Source organism: Cuculus canorus, chromosome 2 (assembly GCF_017976375.1).
Source record: "Cuculus canorus isolate bCucCan1 chromosome 2, bCucCan1.pri, whole genome shotgun sequence".
Lineage (NCBI taxonomy): Eukaryota > Metazoa > Chordata > Aves > Cuculiformes > Cuculidae > Cuculus > Cuculus canorus.
The window spans coordinates 156,647,000-156,669,298 of NC_071402.1; the positions used below are offsets into that span (position 1 = coordinate 156,647,000).

A 22,299-nucleotide genomic window follows, 5' to 3' on the forward strand; every position below is an offset into this window, starting at 1 on the left:
TACTCACATGCTGGGAACAGATTTTGACATCATCTCTCATTCCAGTAACACTCTAAGACTGATAATATCTGAATTTCAAAGACTGCCATTCTTGAAGCCACGACTCCAGTTCAGTGCTTCCCAGAGACATGGGTCTGTTGTCTACTTCCTCAGGCTTATGGATGTTGAGTTTTATTCTTAAATCTGCCAGTTTTCCATTGTTGGGTTTTTGGCCTTATAATCCTTTATTGCTCCACTCACATCTTGGAAGTTACGGTGACAGCAGATATTAGAAAACTTCACAAAACACAGTTTGTAGGAAATGGGTTGACAGGGTTGCTTACAGGTTTTGGATCAATAGACTACAGTAAACATTCTGTAGCTTTGCACAGCATTGTGTAAGTTCCAAGTCAAGCATTTAAGTAAATATTTTTCAGAAACAGTGGAGCTCAACAGATTATACTCAGCCAATTACCATAATAATGTAGAGCACCACATTGGGGTGTACCTTATTAAAAACAATGCAAGCATAGTATTTATTGCAGAAGATACTTCAGATAAAGTTTAGTCGGAGGTAAGAACATTGTGGTGTAGATTGGTAGCAAGACTTAAGAAATCCAAAGTTAAGAGAGAAATTAAGTACAAAGGTCTTAAGAAATTAAAAATAATTTTCAATATATAAACCAATCTTTTTACAGACTATTAAAACCATTTCATTACAGATTTAAGATGAATTAGCTTATCTTGTCTATTTTTCTCTAATACAGTATTGTTCTCTAAAGTGCATTTACTTGTTTTTAGTCCAACCATTTATAAATATGTATTCTGAAAAAGCACCTTCTATTTTATTAGAAAATTAGTTTACAGTGTATGATTGTAGATCTGTGTATGATCAGAGCCTGTTGTTGATCATACTTCATTTAGCCTGTTTCAATAGTTCCTTGTAAATAAGACATCATCTTTAGCATTAATCTCCTAGAAGTAGACCGTGCACATCATCTCTAAAATTCACCTTTATTACAGGGGTATTGTCATACAGAAATACTTAAGCAAGCTTCCAATTGCTTAAGTACCCATAACAACAGTCTAGCCTTCGTTGTGAGCAGCATAAGTGTATCCAGGTCCCCTAGATGCAACATGATTGCTGCTAGCGCTCGGCATGGGTGAATTAACTTCCTTCAAATTTCCATTTTAAGTTGGACTTCAGAAGAGACTTACCAACTGTGCCCAATGTTTGACTTGCTAGCAATCTAAAGAGGAAGTTTTTTTTAGATATAGCTGTATTCACTGGATGTGATTATCTTCAATAAAACCCAATGTAGCTTCTTAAATGCCTAAAATGAAACTTAAGGTGGTTCATCACAAAGAATGGTTCTGGAAAGCCCATATTCCAGTGGAGACTTCAGTTGCATCTTCCTCTTTAGAGCTCTACAAAGACATGAATGGCAGCACCACATCCTCCTGTCGCCTGTTCAGTCCAGGTGGCACTGGGGCACATGGGGCAGTTTGACCTTTAATGAGTAAGCTTCCCAATGCACATTTTGATACTTGCCTGTTTCTTGCATTTCCTGGACTGCAGTTGTCTTCAGCCTTCAGAAGTTCACAGGACCAAATGCCTCACCATGGCTCTTGCAGGCATATTGTGGCGCGCGGGAGGCAATGAAAAAGCAGTTGTGGCACTGTAAGTAGGAAAAGCAGTTGTATTCCCCGTACAATGTTCTTATACTTCTGTCTGTTATATGTGTACATAGTTCACAAAATTAAAGCTTTGTAAGATGTATTTATGCAGTCTAAAATAGCTTAGGGAGAAACATAAAATGACATTTCTACTGTCCTAGTAGGTGGGACAGAATTGTCAAATTCTTTGAAATTACTTTAATTGAGGGTAGGATTCCTCCGAAATCTTTACCAAGAGTTATTTTTCCAGATGCACTGTTTTACTCCAACAATTTTGTATTGCAAGATATTCTGTTATGACTGGAATTATTTCCTTTTTCTTGTAGCTGCCTAGTTGTTACTTTGTTTACACTATGCAATTAGGCCTCTTGTGTACAAGGCATTTAACTTTTAGACAGCCAGCTTTTGCTGAGATGATTCCTACACCATATTTTTAAGTGAGTCATGTTTTGTGAGAATAGGTTATTCTTTTATTAGATCAACTAGAAGAGCTGAAAAATAACAGAGACGCTTTTGGACACACAAGTCCTTCTTCAAACCTGAAATAGAAGCCACAAATTCAAAGACATTTCAGATGATATTTTGTGTATTTTAAATCTATAAAATGCTTAATTTGTGGTGATATTATACATCTGTTCTTCTACTTGTTTTAATGTTATTGCTCTATTTTTCTTTTCTAATAAAAACTGTAATAAAAATGCAAAAACTTATATTTATCATTCTGCAAAGAGGAACTTGTAATTAATTTTAAATAAACAGAGAGCACAGCACAGTGAAAAAGTATATGCTTCGTTGCTAAATTCTTAATGAGAGCTTAATTCTCTATGAGGGCAGATTGAGAGAGTTGGGGTTCAGCCTAGAGAAGGGAAAGATCCAAGGAGACCTTCTAGCAGCCTTCCAGTACTGAAAGGGGTCCTACAGGAAAGCTGGGGAAAGGCTCTTTATCAGGGAGTGCAGGGACAGGACAAGGGAGAATGGTTTTAAGCTGAAAGAGGGGAGATTTAGATTAGACATTAGGAAGAAATTTTTTACTGTGAGGGTAGTGAGGCACTGGCAGAGGTTGCCCAGAGAAGTCATGGATGACCCATCCCTGGAGGCCAGGTTGGATGGGGCTTTGAGCAGCATGCTCCAGTGGGAGGTGTCCCTGCCCATGGCAAGAGGGTTGGAACTGGATGATCTCTAAGGTCCTTTCCAAACAAAACCATTCTATGATTCTATGGTATATAATATGAACTTATTATTTTTTTAAAAAGTGGTTAAAAATAATAATGCAAAATCTTTGGCTCATCATTCAGTTCATATAACATGTTGATTTCTCTTTAATACAATTTTTTTCCTTTTAACATGAGCTTTGGTTTTGTCTGAATATCCTCTTCAGGCCGTCAGGAAGACAGCAGTTCAATCCCATAGGAAAATACAAGGCAGATGGAATCTTAGAAACTGTAAGGCTCTGTGCAACTCACAGTAACATTCTCTGTATTTCCTTTTTCTCGCCCTTTTTATTTTACTACAGTGAATCTGATTTCCATTGCACTCTTAGAGTTATAAAATCTTTTATGTCCAATTAATTGTGATCCAAAACCTAATAGGAAATAACAAAATCCTGTAGTCTGTCTGGCTCTGACTCATCCCACTGTCTGTGGGCAATTGGGCTTTCTAAGTCCTTTTTGTTCCATTCACCTTCCAAGGTTATGAACTGCCTACTTTTGTTGGTATGCAGTAAAAGTGAACATGGATCCTTTCAAGTTGACCAGCATGGCTGTGAGCATCACAAGCCAGTGTTCTCTTCTTTTCTTAAACAGAATTTTTTTGCCTTTTTTTTTTTTCCTCCAGAAGCTCCAAATGGGAAAATGCTTTCCAGTTATGCCTTTATTTCCATCTGACGCTCTCACATGGCTTTGTGAACAGTGAAGCCATAAGCCAGGCTTTGGTGGTTTAAGGAAATATTACTGGCCTCCTGAATGGAGGAATGGATGTGCCAACAACTTCTCAGAACCAGAAGTGAAAAGTTGTATAAAAAGAGTGAATGCAGCAGAAAGCCTTGTCTATAACATGCTTTTCCAAGAGACAAAATAGGTTGTTTAATTAATATATTAACATAATTCTGAGCTCCGGGATATTTCAGAGTGCAACACCATTGTGCTGCCTCTAAGAACTGCTTATCAAAGGTGATGTGGATATAGCCACAATGAAAATGTGACGGAAAGGAATATAATCCAGACTGCTTGATCTTTCCTCACAAGGTATCAGTATCCACAAGACCTTAGATTCCGTCAAAATCTGAAGATGGAAAAATAGACAAAGAATGTTGAACTAAGGGCCTGGATCTGTGAACTCTCCTGAACTTCATGTTTAATGAGAGTATTCATGGGAATATTCTCAGACTATGATAAGAAATGCTGTGATAGGTGCCTTTTATAGTTGGCTTACCACATAGTGCAAACTCCAAAACTGCTTGCCCATTCTAAGTCATCTAAGGCTGCAGCATCCTGGTGTTTGTTCAAGGAGTTGGTTTTCATTGCATAAACTATGATTAAAATCAAATCCAACTGTCTGTTCAATGAACTTAACAACCACAAGAAGCAATATTTATTAAAAATTCAGAATATACAAAGTGCTAAGATACAGCGTTATACCAAGTAATAACTAAGAGGTAGATTTCATTAGCTCTTTATTCCATTTCTTAGTCAAACTTTTGAAATTTGAAGTTATGTCTGCTTGTGGGTTATATAAATGAGTTGATTTTGTTTCAATTACTTTTTCTTCTTACATTTATTCCCAGCTAATACTACACACAGCAACAAAATATGAAGATCTGATTGTATTTCTTCAGCAGAATATTCACCAGGTACTGTTCACCTGCCATTTTTTTCATGTTTATCAGTCTCGTATGACGTCTTCTGAACATTGTTTCAAATGCAATATGGACATGTCTCGTACTTTAACAGAGAGAGCAACAAATACAGTTTTAGCGTAAATGCAAACAATTCTGCTTGCAGTTCAATCCATTTCTTTAGGGTTGGGCAGAAAATGTGCCCAACAAACAAAATAAAACCAACTCTTTTCTTTTTCAGTTTGAAATTGGTCCCTGTGGGTGCATCCTTCTGACTGTGTCTGTCATCTTATCAAGATCGATCAATCTGTGAGTGTCTTTGTATCCCTGTTTCATAAGCTGCAAAGCAAACAAGCTGTGCAAAGCATGGAAAGAGTCATGATGTACTTTCTGGCCTTTTTAGTCTGTCTTGATGTTTACTCTGGTAAATATAGGGCAGTTATGCAGATTTACTCACTTAATATTGGCACTTTTTTTGTTGTATAAAGACATGAACACACATATATATATGCTGTTAAAGTGGCAGTGATCTGTTCACAATATCTGATGTAAATGATTCCATCTAAACAATGGCATCAGCTCTAAGGTTGTTGTCTGTGCTCCCTGTCTTGACAATCAAAAGCAAGACTCCTTCGGAGGGTCATACTTTAGGTGTCAATCTTAGGTGAGGATGAATGACTTATTTGTAGTGTCCCAATCTCTCTGTAAATGGTAATGATAAAGAAAGGCTGGTATAAAATAGATTAGGCAGCTTATTTTTAGATGGTTATAACAGATCTGATCTCATTTTATTGGCAAAATAATTATGCTGAACTCTTAACTAAAGGATAGTCACTGCCTCTTTTAAAAACTCATTGAGGCTTGCCCAAGCAGTTTCAGTTTATTGTGCTATTACAAAGAGTAAATATATTTTGGTGGTACTGTCGATATCAGAGTGGGTCAGAATATAAAAGCTTTCTTCATTTTGTCAAGTTCCACTTTTTTAAGAATTTCCTAGACTTATCTGCAACTGAAAAGAACTGTTCTCTGACAACTTGCAATAACAACTGACATGAAGAGAGCAGCTACACTTGAAAGTAGCAAAAATATGATTTATGCAAGCTTCTATTTCTTACATCACTGCATTGTTGTGAAAATAAATAGCAATTTAGTCCAAATTTTGAATATGCATTCAGTTGCTCACCTACTAAGATTCCTACAAGCACTTAGAGATTGTTTTCTGGTTCATTTCTTTTTTTCTTTCTCTTACAGTAACACTATAGGCCATTGGCTTACCTCCACTCTTGCACTCTTAACACATAAGATGTGATAATTTTATAGAATCTCTTATTTATTCTTATTTTTCTTACCTAGCTACAGCAGAGAGGTCCAGATTAGTAAAGCTGTTTGAACAAGTAATGATATATTTGCTATTTGATAGATTCACCAAAAACAGCTGTGTTCCTAATTGCTATTGATTGCATTGATTTCATTGCTATAAAATGGTAAACATTCTTTAATAAGATGTGAAAGGAGCTTATATTTCCTATCACCTCTCAATTCTTAACAGATGGATTATGACAAGACCAGTCAGTCATCTGTGTTTGTATTTTGGGGGAGCTAAGTGTCTAAAGTGAACATGAAAATTCCTTATAGTGCCTATTTGCATTTTTTTGGATCTAAATATTTTTACAGTTCTGATCCACAGTGTCAGAGTTGTTTATAAAATGTAGCTCTGTTTTGAAGGAGCTTCATGACTTTCTCACAGAACTTCATTGTAAAGTACTATTAATCTTCTTGCTTGGTACTGCGTAATACACTGCATTGGTACCTATATTTAATTTATAAGAAACAGGATTTTTTCTCTGTCATGAGATACAGCAGAATATGTTTTTCAGACATTTGCATAAATTTTCTTGTAAGTGCAAACTAAATTCCATTTATGTAAATTTCAGTAATGGATTTTAATGGCTATGTAATAGTACTTCTCTTTGGATAGTACCAATATCAAGGCAAATAACTCATTGATCTTATCATCAAGAAATATGTACTATTTAATGTGTTACAAGCATTGTAAGTAATTATTTACATAACTGGCATAGTTCTGGATGAACAGTTCAAGACAAATAAGATTTATTGTAGGTAATGGAGTTTTTTGTTCAATAATAGATCTCCTTGGGCATTTACTTTGTTCAACTTTTTAAACAGGAAACCGGTAGGTTTATTTTTTTAAAAAAAGAAAGAAAGCTTCATGGAAGCTTCAAGAGTCCTGATTTTTGTGTGCATATTCTATTTTTTGATTATTTATTTTTAATTGAGAAGCTGACATATTTTATTTTCTCAAATCATGCTGAAATACTTCCGTTTGGGTCAGTTTTTCACCACGTGCCCACAATGCTGACTGTCTGGGCTCCTTTGGTAAATATCTCTTCTGCAAATAATTAGCATTTCTGGTAAACAAGTTAAAGACTGAGGACAGGAAAGGCTTGAACCACGGTTATCATAAAATAACAATGTGTAAGATTATGAGGTATGTCTAATGAAACCAAACTGAAGCATCTATGTTTGGTTAGACAAAGAGAAAACTGACATTTTGATTAATGAGTATTGAAGTACTTCTTTCAATCAAAAGCATTCTTTCCAATATTTTCTGTTTTATGAATAATTCTGGTATGTACTGAAGCTTCCACTTTAGGGTACAATCAGAGGGAAATAAGAATACCTCATTTTATATGAGGAAGCATTAATTACAATTTAAAAGGCAGGGCACTGAATATGGACTAAGCAAGGAGGTTGATTAATTAAAGGATAAGTAGCACTGTACTGCGACCTGTCCAGTTCAACCCAGAACTGATCTAGAAGAGGTGCAGAATAATGAGACTACAGAGCTTACAGAGTTTCTCAGAGCAGTCGCACCTGTGGACAGATGTTTCCCACATCTGTAGAGATAGAAGATGGAATGCAGTTGTGACCATGACACACAACTCAGGAAGGATAGCTACAGTAGTTGGTGAGGTTTGGAACAATCAAAGCCTGTTAACACCTTCTTAAATCTGTGACTAACCTCTGATGTTTCAGAAGGATCTCATAGTACCAACAATGGAGTAATCTCATCTAAATTTATCCTTCTAAAAATTATGCCAAGTCTTAGTCCTCCCAGCTACATCTATAATTAGTGAAAACCAAGAAGCTCCTTTAAGGAAGAGTCATCCCATTTGAAAAACGTCATGAAGAGAATTACATGGGCAGTGCATGTTTTTTTTCTTTGATTTCAGAGGGAGAATCACTAATAAATACTCCCGTTTCTTAGGCGTTTCCTATTTTGAGGGTAATGACCTACTTTACTTCTCTTACTTATCTTTATTTTCCATGGAAATACTTGCATCTAGGCTTCCTTTATGCTCAAAAAAAAAGAGAAAAAGATCATAATTGATTTGAATTATTTTGAATGTCTACCTTAGAATGAGATAAATTATCTTCTGAAATGCTTACTTATCTCTTCTATATAAAAAAGAAAATCCAAATAGACTACTTATGTAGAGACTTTATGTTGTAAACATGAAGTGATGAAAGGAATTCTGTCCTTTAGTGTCTGATCAATAAAATGGGACATGAAATTAAGTGTTAGCAATGCAAAGCATAGGTTATTATATGATGTATATTTATCTAGTGATGGGCTTTAAACAGGCTACTATGAAAAATGAGAAAAATTCCAGCACCACTACTGATAATTTAATTATCTGTATGTATTAGTTCAGTTTTCCATAACAGACAAAAAAATAATAATCTATTGGGAGCTGTGGAGATAAGAAATGAGAAAATTGTGGTACTGTCTTTGTATAAAATATGCTTTTCTCATGTCTTTATCTTGCATACAGTCTTGTCTCCCCAAGTCAGTGAAGACACATTAGAACTAGAACACACTGGAAGGCAAAAACAAAGTTTCCCTTTAGTGTGGACTAACTTCCGTGAGAGGACAGATGAAATCTTTCCTCTTTGGCATCGAAGAGGAATAGCTTGGATGTGATAAAAGTATCAGCATCCATGATAATTGAATAAGGAGTGATTATACATTTCAGAGTCCAAAAAACTTGCGAATTGTCATGGAAATACTCAGGCTTCGATTTTAGAACAAACCACAGTACTTTTTTCCCCAGTATAAGTAACTTTCAGTACTGGGAGATGAGGAAGCCAGAGGTACGAAGGGTTTTAAATAAATTTAGACAAATTACTGGAACGTACAGGCTTCAGTACCTTTAAACCTCCCTTTCAGGATGTATTCTCCATGTGCCCTGTTTTTGTGTTCTGCCTTGATGTTTGCTACTGGATGCAGGCATAGGCTGACTTTTTGTCTGGCTCTATAATTTTTACATTGTTAATGATTTTTCCTGTAAACAGAAATTCCAGATTTCAGCTGGATCCATCAGGCAGTTATTCTAAATCCTTGGCAATCCAAGTATTTTTATTTAATGGGAACACATGCCGGGAAATGCAGGGTTGTGCACCACTTTGTAGATTTTAGTAATGAGTTTATCATACTCTGTGCACTAATGATCATCACTGGTAGTACTGATAACAAATGGCCACAGAGGAGTGAGAATTCCTGAGGAAGTTGCTAAGAACGTGTTGTTGCTTCTGGTACAGGAAGGAATGCTAGTTACTAACAATTGTAATCCTTTTTTTTTCACAATCAGTGAAAAATTAAAAATAGTGGGTGTATTGTACTAGCTCAGGGAACTAATCTTCCCGAATGTACAAGATGTGTGCTAAAATCTTCGTGTTATTAAGAGCTACGAGGTATTTTTCATGTATATGGGAGAGACTGAGCTTAAAGGTGTGCTGCAAGCCTCTATGTGGACTTCCCTGTTGCATCCAACAATGACACAGTGCATATAAGAAAGTTATGAATGCTCAGAAGTGGTTTACACTGACCCAATAATGGCAGTTTCAGTCAACCCCACAGACTTACCGAGGTTACAACATATACTGGAACTGCAGCATAAGCTTTCTCTGCTAGATGCTGGTCTCATCACCTCAAACGCCTGGTACTTTCCTCACTATGCTTATTCATCCAAATCCACTTGGATGTGGCTGATTCCGATCCATTCATTGAAAAAACTTCTTTAAATTTCATCTCCTTACCAACCAATCACACTGTCTGAATTCACGGTCATATTTCTCTTAATCAGTGTAATAACTTCATTGCATAAAATCATCATTACTAGAACCTATTATATCAAAGAGGATATTGAATGAGAAAATTCCTTAGGTCAACTTCCTTTGTGGAAAAGCAGCACATTGCCATTTTCAAGCTACCTGGAGAAAATACATAGAGCCTCATCTGAAACACAGGCTCTTGTTTTACTCACAAATTTGCTGGCCAATAGAATCACACCACTGGTGTTTGCAATCTCTTTTGTCGACTTGGGGATAATTTATTGCTTGCCAATAGCAGATTACAAATGTAATTCTGCAGTCAGTATTGATCATTTGGGCATCTTTTCATTTTTTTTCTTTGAAGAGTTTATGTGAAAATGAAAAAAAAAAACCAATGGCTTTATCTTTGGGGAAAAAAAGAGGAGTTATTTTCCAAGTTGAGAGGAAGCTGTGTACTTCATTAAGGTTATCCTCATATAAACCTAGGAAAGTAAACGTCAACATCTTTTTCCTTATTCTGATCCCATGACTGCAGTCTTTTCTGCTCCAGAAATGTGCATAGCCCTGTTTCAGAATTATTTGTGCTGTTTCCATTTCTGAGTTTGGGAGTTCTGGTTGTTTGGGTTTTTTTCTTGTTTCTGTGTTCATTTTTTTTTTTCACCAAAAGCCAATGCCTTTTTTAAAACTGGAATAAGTCATATTTTGGATCCTTATCAGTCTAGGACTTCTTACACGAAATATATGTGCCCTCAGCTATCAGTAATTTATCTAGATCTTTAAAATCTATCTATTAACAGTTTTTTTACTAAGGGAAATGATGTGATTAAAATTATATTGTTCTGTGCCCTTGAGCACTTATTCTTCATTCCTGTGGTACTATTATGCGGAACTAAGGAAGTTAAATTTCCTTCATTTTTCATTCTTATCTATCTTTGAAATAATCATACACAAGCATGAAGCCATGTTAATAGCTGTCCAGTATACCTATTCCATCTCAAAACATATCCTTCCTGTAATAAATGAAGCTGAGATGCACTTGTTGTGTTATAGGTAGAGAAGTTCTGACTTGTTTGAACTTTACATGAGAGCAGAGCCTGATCAGAGAGGCTAAAAGGACCAGTAGCTACAGTCCCTCTCTGGCTAAGTAGAGCATCTAGATTCCGCATTTACAGAACTAATGTACCTTCCTGAATGAATAACTTATTCATCTGAGGAATCTGATTTTCCAGTGCTCTGAGGGTGTTGAATAGACATTGTTATCATTATAATATAGACATTGTTGAATAGACATTGTTATCATTATTGAGCCCTAGACTTTGCTCAAGTACATCCATTTGTCAGCTTGGTTTTATTTCTGTAATTATTTGTTTGGTTGCAAGTCGTATTTCAAGAATCTTCCTGATGTGGTCCAAACAAACTATTGACAAACTGTTTTTATCAATTTAAGAAAAAAATGTAGCAGTTCTGTCATTACTCATCTCCATAGGACGGCATTGTACCACAAGACATACTGCTATATATGTACATTGTATATTTATAGTACAGTAATAACTGTGAGCTGTAATGGAGAACAGAAGCTCTCCATGCCAAAAAGTCAGAAAGAGTAAAGCCACCTTAAACCCAGAATCACCTCAGCATGCCATCTACTACCCTCCAATAGTCTGACCATATGTGCATTTACTTACAGGATAAACAGATGTGTTCATGCTTGTTTCACACAGCAGAAAGTGATCTAAGATTTGCTGTAGGGTAAGAGAATGTATATGCACAATTACTAAGGGTCACGCTATACCTGGCCTCGATCAGTTGTTTGCCCGTATCCACACAATTCCTGCTCAACAGTGTTTTCACAGAAGAGGAGGGAATGTGAAAAAGGAGAAGCAGGGGACTACGGGAATTAATTCATCAAAGAGCTTCCAGACATGTATAATTTGTTGAGAATATGCGAGCACATAGCTTTACTGTGGCCAGAACCAGGTACCACAAACCAGAGAATAAAATGTAAGTTGACTACTGAGCTTTGGCATCTCTAGCCATGATATTGCCTGCCTTTCAGACATGATTTGCTGCTCCAATGGATTATTTCATATTGCTTCAAGGACAGAATAAGCACTCTTACTTAACCATTCACTTCATTCTGATAAATAATCTTAAATAGTCTCATAACCATATTGAAGTAATAAAATATTAGTGCAGTTAAAACACATTGAAAGCCAAACTCTGGGAAGACTACCTTGCTCAATAAGACAAGCTTTTATTGAGGTGTGTAACAGAAGATTATGGTCATTGCAGTAACCCATATCAAGCCATTTTTTTCAGTATCCATTCTGTATCCTTTTCTGTGCCCTTTACTTCAAAATAACCCTGATTCTGATATTTACTTGACTTTTAAACTCTTTCAGTCACGTACAACATTAAAAAAGAAAGCGATGCTACGTAGGCGCATGAATTGCAGGTGGAACAATGAGTCCTCCACCCTCAGTCCATTGTCCTTAACTGACACCTTTCCTGTCTCGGAGCCAATCTCTAATTTAGACTTCCCCTAAAATGCACCTACTCTCCTCATGCTATTTGGCTGGTGAAGAAAGGCTTTCTATGAAATGAGCAATTGGCTTGTCCAATGATAAGAGCAACTACAACTTCACACAGAAGGTCCAATCACATGAAATATACTCAGTTCTTGATGGAAATATATTTTTCTATGAGCCGGTTTTCTGGGAAAACTTTTTCGGAGGTGGTTCCCCCCAGCTTGAGAATGCCTGGGAGACCAACAACAAGGGGAAATTACGTGTGTGACCAGTTTTCAGTCAGTGTTTATAGTTAGGTAATATAAATGTATGTCATCATCTATTTTACAGCTTACTCTTTTGGTGTTTGAAAAAGATAGGGAAGCAGCTATTTCTAAAGGGAAACAGCTGTCAATTAGTTTACAATGCCGAAAAACAAGCAGCTTGACCTAACTGAATAATCCATATTTGAGAGTCTCAGACCTCTCCAAGAACCATTTGTGATTTTATAACATGGAGGAAGTACGAGATTAGCTTTACCAAGAACAGTGGGAGGAGACCTAATAGGAGAGTTTGTGTGGGATCCAGTCCTTGGTAGGGAAGAGCTGAGCCCCTGTTTGTTTGGGTAAGTGAACTTCTGTGCCTCCTGCTTCATAGGTTGCATGTAATTCATCACCTTCAGGGTCTTCCTCGTCTTTGAGGCTCTGTTGTGTGAGTTAGGCAGACGCCCTTCTAGCAGAAGTGTTCAGTGGGCAAGACTTGCTACAGTAATAAATATATTAATAAATATAGAACCTTAATGAAGCACAGATTGCAGCTGCTAAGAGGCAGTAAAGAAGGGCATTTGCTTGAAAGAGGTTAATATTTTTTCCTTCGAAGAAAGACAAGAAGGCAAGGATAAGAAGTGAGAGCCTTAGCAATATTCCAAGGAAAATGCAAAACCCAGATTTGAAGCTATAAGATTTATATTCTTTCAAAAGTGGATATGCAGTGGAATATATTGATGTATGAAATTGTCATCTTATACTCGAGAAAGAGGAGACCCGGGGACAAAAGAATAAAGCTAGAGATGATGGTAGAATGGGATTTTGAAGGCAAGATACAGGAAAGGAGAGAGTAGGATCTGACACAACACAAGTAGGTAGGCATCTGTCAAATAAGATTTGAAGATAAGGAAGCTATATAGCCTGCTAAATAAGGAATGTGACTCAGGTGGAAGCATGACCAGAAAGGCAAAGGAGAGGACAAGCTGAATTAGGATTGAAAAAGTTTTCTGCAAGAAAAGAGCAAGGAACAAAGGTTAGTGGTAAAAGGAAACCTACAAAATGAAACCACACTCAGCAAAAAAAGGAGTAATCAAGAAGACAGAGAGGTTGTTATACTGATTCTATTTGACATCTTGCTAGGTAAGAGGCTGATTTATTGGGAAATAATTTGAGAAAATAGTGGGAAAAAATGGGATTTGCACAATTAATAGAGAGAGACGTGTCTCTTGTCTCCCTCTTAAGAAAATGCAGGAAGCCTGTAACCAGCATGAGTATACAGAACAGAGATGTGGACTATATAGAAGTCTTATATTTGATGTGGATATGCAACAGAAAGATTTCTTATGGCAACAAGGGAAAAAAGTCCATATTGTTTCCCCAAACACATCCCATTCTTTCTAGATCAGATCAAGATCAATCATAAAGCTGAAGAACACAGCTGAAGAGAAGTTTTATTAGCTCCTTCTCTGAAGAATTTACTGAGTGCAAAGGAATGAAAAAGTAAGGTGAGCAACAAATAGCTCTAGCACTAGTGGTCTGAGTCTTGGTGTTGGAAGATACAGAAATAACGTGATTCAGACAAGATCAGACCCAGACGTTGAGCCAAGGAAATTAAACAACAAGCAATTTCCTTGTCATATTAATAGCAAGATATGAGGAAAAGATGTGAGGTTTGTGTGTAGAGTAGATGTGGCTGATATTAGGAATAAGGTACAGAATGCTCCAAACCTAAATTGATATTCTGCTTTGCATTTCCATAAGGAGATCAGGGTGCAGAGCCAGGACAGGTAATTGGAATTTATGATTAGAAACTGAATTAATTTTGTGAGAGCTAGAACTGAACCTGAAAAAGTGGTGGCTACAGAGCATGAAGGAAAAAAATAAATTAGGTGTTTTTGCCTCTATGTAGTTCATAAACCTATGCAAGATGCTCTGAGCTCCCTCTTGCTTTGTCAGACTTTAGGAATTGACTGGATCCTGACAGCTGACATGCTTTGTTGTACTATAGCACTTGCCACAATAAAACATATAGTAACCTTGCATCTCTGGGGCAGTAAGTCTGGAGAAGTGGATGTTCTCCATCTCCAAATACTGAAATAACTAGCATCTAAAATCACAGATACAATGACAACAATGCTTAATACTTTCTTGCAATAGAGGTCACCTTATAACTGTGTAATGGCAAATAATACATTTAAAAAAAGATGGAAATATAGACCAAGAAAAGTCAACCTTTATCTCAGCAGGTTGAAAAGCTGTAGGCAAAATTCTGAAAAGAGAGTAGATAACTACAGCGGTAGATGGAAAACCACAGGGAATGCAGTCTGATTTTACTGAGGATTAGTTATATAAGACTGAACTAATATTCTACTTCAATAAGAGCAGCTTTTTCAAAGTGGGAAATGAAAGAGATGAGTTATACCTGAACTTCAGTAAAGCATGCAATTATAGTACCAAAAGGATAATTAGTTAAACTGGGGAAAAAATGAGGATAGAATTAGTTGGTGGGGAGGTAATAAGATATTTTTGTATTTGATATCATGCCAAATGAGAAGTCATTTTCTAAAGTGAAAATAAGAGATCTTTTGAGAAGCTGCTAAAGGAATGGTGCTCAGAAGAGAGTTATCAGTGTGAGGAAGGTTACTAATAGAATTTCTCAGTAGTCAGTCTGGGATTATCCTTAGTCTTTATTTCCTACAATAATGCAGGTAAAAGGAAATGGTGTGCTAATGAATGTACTGATGTCTCAAAAGCTGAAAGGCACTGTCAATATGGAGAAGGAATCATATTGCACTAAGAGATTTGATTCAGCTTTGTGTTGGAGGTGATAAGTAATGAGTTGTAAATGGCAGGATGAGGAGTGGAGAAGAGCAGTAGAGAATGCAGTGACTTTGAGCTGGCATTATGAAATAGCATTGGATCTATTCTGAGTATATCAGCATAAACAGTTTTAGGAAGCCAAGAAATACTAATAAACTGTGCGAGGTACTGATGAGCCCTCATTGAAAAGACATGTCAGATTGGGTTCACTCATTAAATCTGGTAGAACTGTAGGGAAAAGCAGGGGAACAAGAAATCTGTCTTATAAAAAAAGAACAACATTTTTTATCTTCTCTAGCCTAAAAAAATATTTTGAGGGGTGACATAATTATTTTCTAAAATATAGGAGGCTAACAATTGTAAGTAAACAAGAAAAACCAAGAAGAGTTACTTAATTTAAAGAATGATATTAGTACAAAATGAAACTTAGCCTGTGACTCAATAAACCTAGTCAAAGTGTGACTAGATTTCAGGTTCCTAAGCTACCACTGAGAAAAGTATGGAAAATGAATAAAGTAAGCATGAATTATGGTTTTCTGGAAAAGAGTATCTGGGATGACTAGATTTTACCTGGCAGATGCAGAGAATATCATGTTCCTTGCTTCCCTCTCTCGCAACCTTCCTTTGTCCTAGTATGGGATATGGCTGTAGTCCACAGCGTGGCTAAAATGGAGAGAGTATTGTTTTGAGAATAATCTGACAAATATAGATTTAATTGCCCCTCAATTCCATACAACTGTCTATATAGGATCAAAGCAAAGGTCCTTGTAGTCTAGTAGCCTGTCTTTCATAGTGGAAAACTTGGCTGCTGAAGGAAAGCATGTAAGAAATGGGATGAATATAGAGCTGGTATGCTCTCTCTGTTTCCGATAGCCAGTACAGACTTCCTAGGCTGGCAGTTGTATCCGGACCATTGAGTTCATTAGCTCTTGATGAACCTATCCTCCATAATCTTTTCTAAAACCTTTTTGAACCCTTTAATAATTTTGGCTTTCACAACATCCTGTGGCAATGAATTCCCCAAGGTAGTTATGTACTTTATGAGAGAGTTTTTCCTTTTTTTCGCTTGAACTGGTTGCCCAGGCTACAGGGTGCTGCCTAGTTCATCTTAGCCTTGAGAAGAAGAGGCTGAGGGGAGACCTTATTGCTCTCTACAACTACCTGAAAGGAGGTTGTAGAGAGGAGAGTGCTGGCCTACCAAGTGACAGGGTGGAGGACAAAGGGAAATGGCCTTAAGCTCCACCAGAGGAGGTTCAGACTGCATATCAGGAAAAAAAAATTCACAGAAGGAGACATTGAGCACTGGCAGAGGCTGCCCAGGGAGGTGGTAGAGTCACGGTCCCTGGAGGTATTTAAAAGATGGATAGACGAGGTGCTCAGGGACATGGTTTAGTGGCAGATAGGAATGGTTGGACTCAATGATCCAAGAGATTTTCCAACCTGGTGATTCTATGATTCTATGATTCTTATGTAAAGTAATGAGTAAATGTTCCTTAATCATCTCCTTACCATTGAGCAGTTTTGGAACTTCTGTTGTGGTCTGTCAGTTCTGTCCTTTTGTAGTGGAATGGTCCTTGTTTATGTAGGCTCTTCTCATTGGAAAGCTGCTCCATATCTTGACAGTCTTTCTGACCATCTGAGCTTCCTTTGATTCTGCTGTATCCAAATACTCAAATTCTGGTACTGTTGAGATAAAATTCATCATGAAGGGACTATTTGAAGCTGACTGTTCATGCATTGCTTTTAATTGGCTTGTCCAGTTGAGGAGTCTTTTTTTAAGGCAGAGTACAGGGTGTTGTCATTTCTATAACAACATTATTTTCTCAGCTTGTAATATAAAAAAATAATATACTCAGCTTATCTGCAGTGCTGGCATATTTGTAAGTATGTCCAGTCCCTATTACACAGCATTATTGATGACCATGCCTGAGTCATGGCAGATTCCCTTCATGTTCATCAGATGGAGAAAATGCATTTTCCAATCAAGTGTCTTCTTTTACTCTGCCAATTATCTAAGCAAGGTCTCTTCTTTTACTCTGCCAATTATCTAAGCAAGGTCACATAAATTACCTTTAGGATATGCCAGTTTCTCTCCATGTACAAAAATGTAAAGAAGCCCACGGTGACAGCCGTGTCCATCTTTAGATGTAAATAAATAGTGATATGAAGCCCATCCCTAAGTGATTGGTGAGCTTCATCATCTTCCCAACCTTGTTTTTTCCCTTTTCTTCAGGAAATAAAAGCATTTCAGAAATGAACTCTTGATTTTAGGGGCATAAAGTATATTTATTAAAAAGATTCCAAATATGTGAAAGAATAAGTGTGATTCTATTACAAAATAGATTAGTAACAAAACCACTGTCATGTTTTTGCCAAATTTCAGCCAGAGTACTGTCATACTGTGTATTATTCAGTTGTTTGCTAAGCATAAGGTCAACAGGGTTAAGCAGATCTGGGTTTGGTATCTTTGTTTAATGCGTTGTGCTCAGGAAAACATACTACATTCCATAAAAAAGATAATTTGTTTCAAGAAATGAAATAGTGGTTTGAATGTGCCAATGTATTAATCGCTTTTCAGATCAGATTTATATAAATACTTCCTATAGTATATTAGTATGTTAGCACCCTGTAGCAACAAAACTCATTAATTGACTACGCATAATTACCTGAGTAAATGTAGATTTTAAGAAACTTGTGAAATTAGCAGGTACATGAAAAAAATCATAAATAAAGAAGGAAAGGAAGCCACTTCAAATCCCAAACATCAATCCTTTTTTTCCCTTTCTTTTTTTTTTTTTTTTTTCAGAAGGACTCTTCAGTTCTGATTTGATCGTTCATTTGAAACCTTTGTGGTGTGCCAATATATTAAAAAAAATATATAGTATGGAACATTGACACAATAAGCCACTCACCATCATGTCATTTTCCACATCCCCATTGTAATTATTTTAAATCCTTATGCTTGAAGATGAGTCTTTCTCCCTCCCAACCCAAGTTCTATTTTTGGAATAGACTTGTAATTGTCTGTTTGTTAATGTAGCTGTCTGTTGCCATGAAAAAAGTGAGGTCACCAGTTTTCTGTGACAGCTTTGCCACAGAGTTAAAGGCTATAAAACAGCTAGCACTTACGTGAATGCACAGTTTTTGCTTTATATTTTTTTATTTTGTTCTCTTATCAACACTATCAATATCTAGGGTAAACAACTGACATGGACTAACTCATATTTTGATAGTCTGGAGCTATGCCTAGTGTTACTGCTTGTATGAGACTTTTGGATTTAATATTCAATGCTCTGATGTTCTCCATTATAGACTTGGCAAGGTTTTACCTGGAAGTAAATTGAAAATATAATGTGTATGAAACATTTTTAAAATGTCTTATTCATCTAACTTAGCTACATTTGCTAAGAAATGTTCATCTGATTGCAGATCATGTTATATTGTAGCATCTAGTGCTCAAAATATTTGTATTTTGGATTTGTGTTTATGCATTTTTAAAAGTAAAACAGAGTCCTTACAAGTCACTGTAATTGATTCTATCAATGCACCTTCAGTGCCAGGGTTTATACTGTTTCTTCTAACTCTGGTATTTTTGTCCATCTGTCTTAAACTCTTAGAATATCCTCTTATAATTTTTATATCCCAGAATGGATGAATTAATTAAAAGCACGAGGCAGATCCTTAGTAAGAACTGTCACAGCTTCCTTAAAGTAAGTTATGTCAGTGTGGTTGTGACAATTCAGAGCAGTCAAACGTTTGGCTCAGAACGTCTATACATCTTCAGTACTTTACATCCTTCTGAAACACATTGCTTCACTTATTTGAGAACCTGAGAGAAAATAAAGTATATAATTTGTAATATTTTTTTGGAAAAATTTCAGGCTTTCCTGCTGTAAAACCAGCATTAGAAAACATTAAAAAATATGTACATTCCACACCAGTTGTGTTTTATTGATCTCTGTCAGGATGAGTTTTCCTCAGTAGCTGTAGATATTTGCTCTGAAGCCATCTTGAGCAGCTTTTGGTTTTGTCACATAATGACATGTTAGTTTTAAGGAATAATAATGTGAGAAAAAACATTTGGTTGCATGCTGAAAGAAAAGGTTCAGCTTCGGTACCTGAAGGAGGGCAAAAAGAAAGCTGGGGAGGGACTTTTTTTACAAAGATTTGTAGTGATAGGACTAGGGGCAGTGGGTATAAACTGGAGAGGGGCAGATTTAGATTAGACATAAGGAGGAATTTCTTCAGCATGAGAGTGGTGAGGCCCTGGCACAGTTTGCCCAGGGAAGTTGTGGCTGCCCCATCCCTGGAGGTGTTCAAGGCCAGGTTGGATGGAGCCTTGGGCAGCCTGATCCAGTCGGATGTCCCTGCCCATCGCAGGGGGGTTGGAACTGGATGATCTTTAAAGTTCCTTCCAACCCAAACTAGTCTATGATTCAGTGATTCAGGTATATCACCTTGATATGAAAAAAAAAAAAAAAAAGATTTAAATCGAAATATTTTTTAAAATAACAGTACCAAATTAATGAACTATAAGGAAATGAGTTTTTCCATGTTATTCAGGTTCTGTGAGCATATAAAAATGTCTACATATTTTACAAGACATCAGAAAAGCTGAGCTAAACAATTCCAGCACTGCTTAATAGAGAATTCAGCTATTCAAGGGTCTTAGGCCAAAAACTGAAACACAGAAAAGGTTGGAACTATGACTTTGCACACAAGTATGTTAATCTGAGTATATTAAACTTTTAAGCCACTTTCTACCTTTTGTCTCAAAAGGCAGCTGCTTCTTATCAAAGCCACAGCTTCACTCGCTCCATAGAGAATTCAGTCTTTCCCTTCCTTGGTTTCAGTGCAGCATAAACTGCATTACTTTACACCTAGTACAATTAAAAATAAAAGTCAATGTGGGAACTCTTATGGAATGATCTGAAATCAGATCTTATTGTTGCCCTTCGGATTATGTAGGAAATCAGGAAATTATTCCTGCTGAAGACAGCACTTTGCTTGAATTTATGTTTAATTATGCTTTAAGTATTTGTCCAGGAGATTTCCAAAACAGTATCTTCCTCTCTAATTAAATATTTTTTCCCCGACTTTACATTTTTATCAAATCAGGCAATGAAGTTGTGGATTCCCTGTCCCTGGAGGTGGTCAAGGCTGGGCTGAGTGAGGCTTTGAGCAACCTAATTTAGTGGAAGGTGTCCCTGCCTATGGCAGGGAGGAGTGGAACTGGATCATCTTTAAAGTCTCTTCAAACACAAACGATTTGATGATTCTGTGAGGCAAACACCGCTGCTCTGTACCAGCAGTCAACATACTTGTGTGTAGCTCACTCTCCAGTTAAGTCTTATGTCGTACAAAACCACTGCAAAATAATGACAATATTGCATCAGGAAGGAATATGTACAATTAACACTATTCTCTTTGCCTGTGTCTTTTTTACTGACGTGTGATACAAACCAGCATGCACAACAGTGGGTTGTAAATAAAGAAGGGATTTGGTACCAAATCGAGCCTTTAGCTTATTGTCTGATAATGACTGGGATTCTTAAAAGTCTACTGTTAGATTAATGATTTTTTTTATGTTTTAAAGTGGTTTTAAAATTATAAATGAAAAATTCTTTGCAGGAACAAAGTAGTATTAGTAGTAACGATTTAGTCATTACGTCTGTTTTGACAACTGATAGCCAAGGCACCAGAGTGAAGAAATGTTTCAGATTTGCTGGTCTTCATAGCCCAGTAGAAAACAAAGCATATTGCTATCTAGATTTTACACAATGCATGAAGTGTACTTGCACTTAAAAGCTTATGCTTATTTATTGTAACACAATAAATACACCTGCACAGAAGTTGGTAAGTCTTCGGTGAATAATAATCTTAAACCCATTTAGAATAGGTGTAAATCTCATAGCTATATGGCTGATGTTTATTTCCTCATTAGCAGAGATGATTTGAAAGGCAGATGTTCTTCTTCTTGAAAATCTGTGATACACCGCTAAACTCCCATATTGTTTGTACCTACAGATGAAATTAGAACTTCCTCCTATTGTCTTTGTCGTATGTCCCATCGTCCCTAACTGACGCATATTGTATAGTCTACTCATTTCAAACAAGGCTATGGCGTTTTCAAGATGAAACTGTTTCTAAAACTAAAAAATGGCCAAAATCCAAAGATTATTATCGCCTCATCCATTCCTTGCAATGTTGCATGAGAGAATTTTCCATATCACTGGCACGCTTTCCCTGGTCTTGTCTTTGATTTCATGCTAGTAAGAGATGTTATTATGGTACTTTGTTATGATTGAGACTACATTGTAAATTCTCTTTAAAGTGTTTTTTTTTTTTAAAAGGGAATTGTGATTCAATGACCATGACTTGATTTGAAGTATAAAGTATCATTGAGGCTGGAAATCTTCTAAATTATATGTTACAATCTGATTTTGGGGATAAAGGCAGGGAATATCCCAACTTTTTACTTACTAATTTACTAATTTTTTAAGAGCATGTATAGCAATGTTGAAGGAGAATTTCTAGGTAACTCTACTCTAATCACGTCAGTTCAACTCTCACTTTATCACAAATGAAATATTTTCTATGTTTTTTTAAATAATCGTGCTAATTGCCAGGAAACAGGAAAAATTGGATGCACAGAAGATTTTACAAGCCAAATGAGAGTGAGAAGGCCAGATGTATTTAGAATAACTAACCTTAAATTGATGATGGTTCAAGCATTCTCTCTACTGTTGTAACAATACCAAAATAAGGATGTAGAAAAAAAAACAATTGACATTGACGTATTTTGTACTGAAGGGAAACAACATTTTTATGAAACATAGAATTAATCTGTGGAATTTATTGCCATGGCTATCCCAGAATATAGTTCATTGTTTTTTTCTCAAAACTAGGTTATACATTTATATATGAATAAAATAATGTTTGCAATTATATTATGTCTGCAGGATAAAAATGATTGCAGTTACAACTTTTTATTTCTTGGGCCATCAACCAATCACTAATTCAATCATTCCAGGATTTATGGAGAGAGAACATAGTTTTGAGAGTTATTACTCCATAATTA

At 36.3% G+C, this 22,299-nt stretch overlaps 1 protein-coding gene across 1 annotated transcript in view; it reads left to right on the forward strand.

Moving 5' to 3' along the window:
- The window catches only part of MINDY4 (MINDY lysine 48 deubiquitinase 4), a 79,010-nt gene that overhangs the window by 32,371 nt on the left and 24,340 nt on the right, over positions 1-22,299 (forward strand). Inside the window, exons 10-13 of the mRNA XM_009558276.2 lie at positions 1,559-1,660; positions 3,035-3,098; positions 4,439-4,504; positions 4,731-4,798. Coding sequence (XP_009556571.2) covers positions 1,559-1,660; positions 3,035-3,098; positions 4,439-4,504; positions 4,731-4,798 — 300 coding nt within the window. The remainder of the gene's footprint in view (positions 1-1,558; positions 1,661-3,034; positions 3,099-4,438; positions 4,505-4,730; positions 4,799-22,299) is intronic.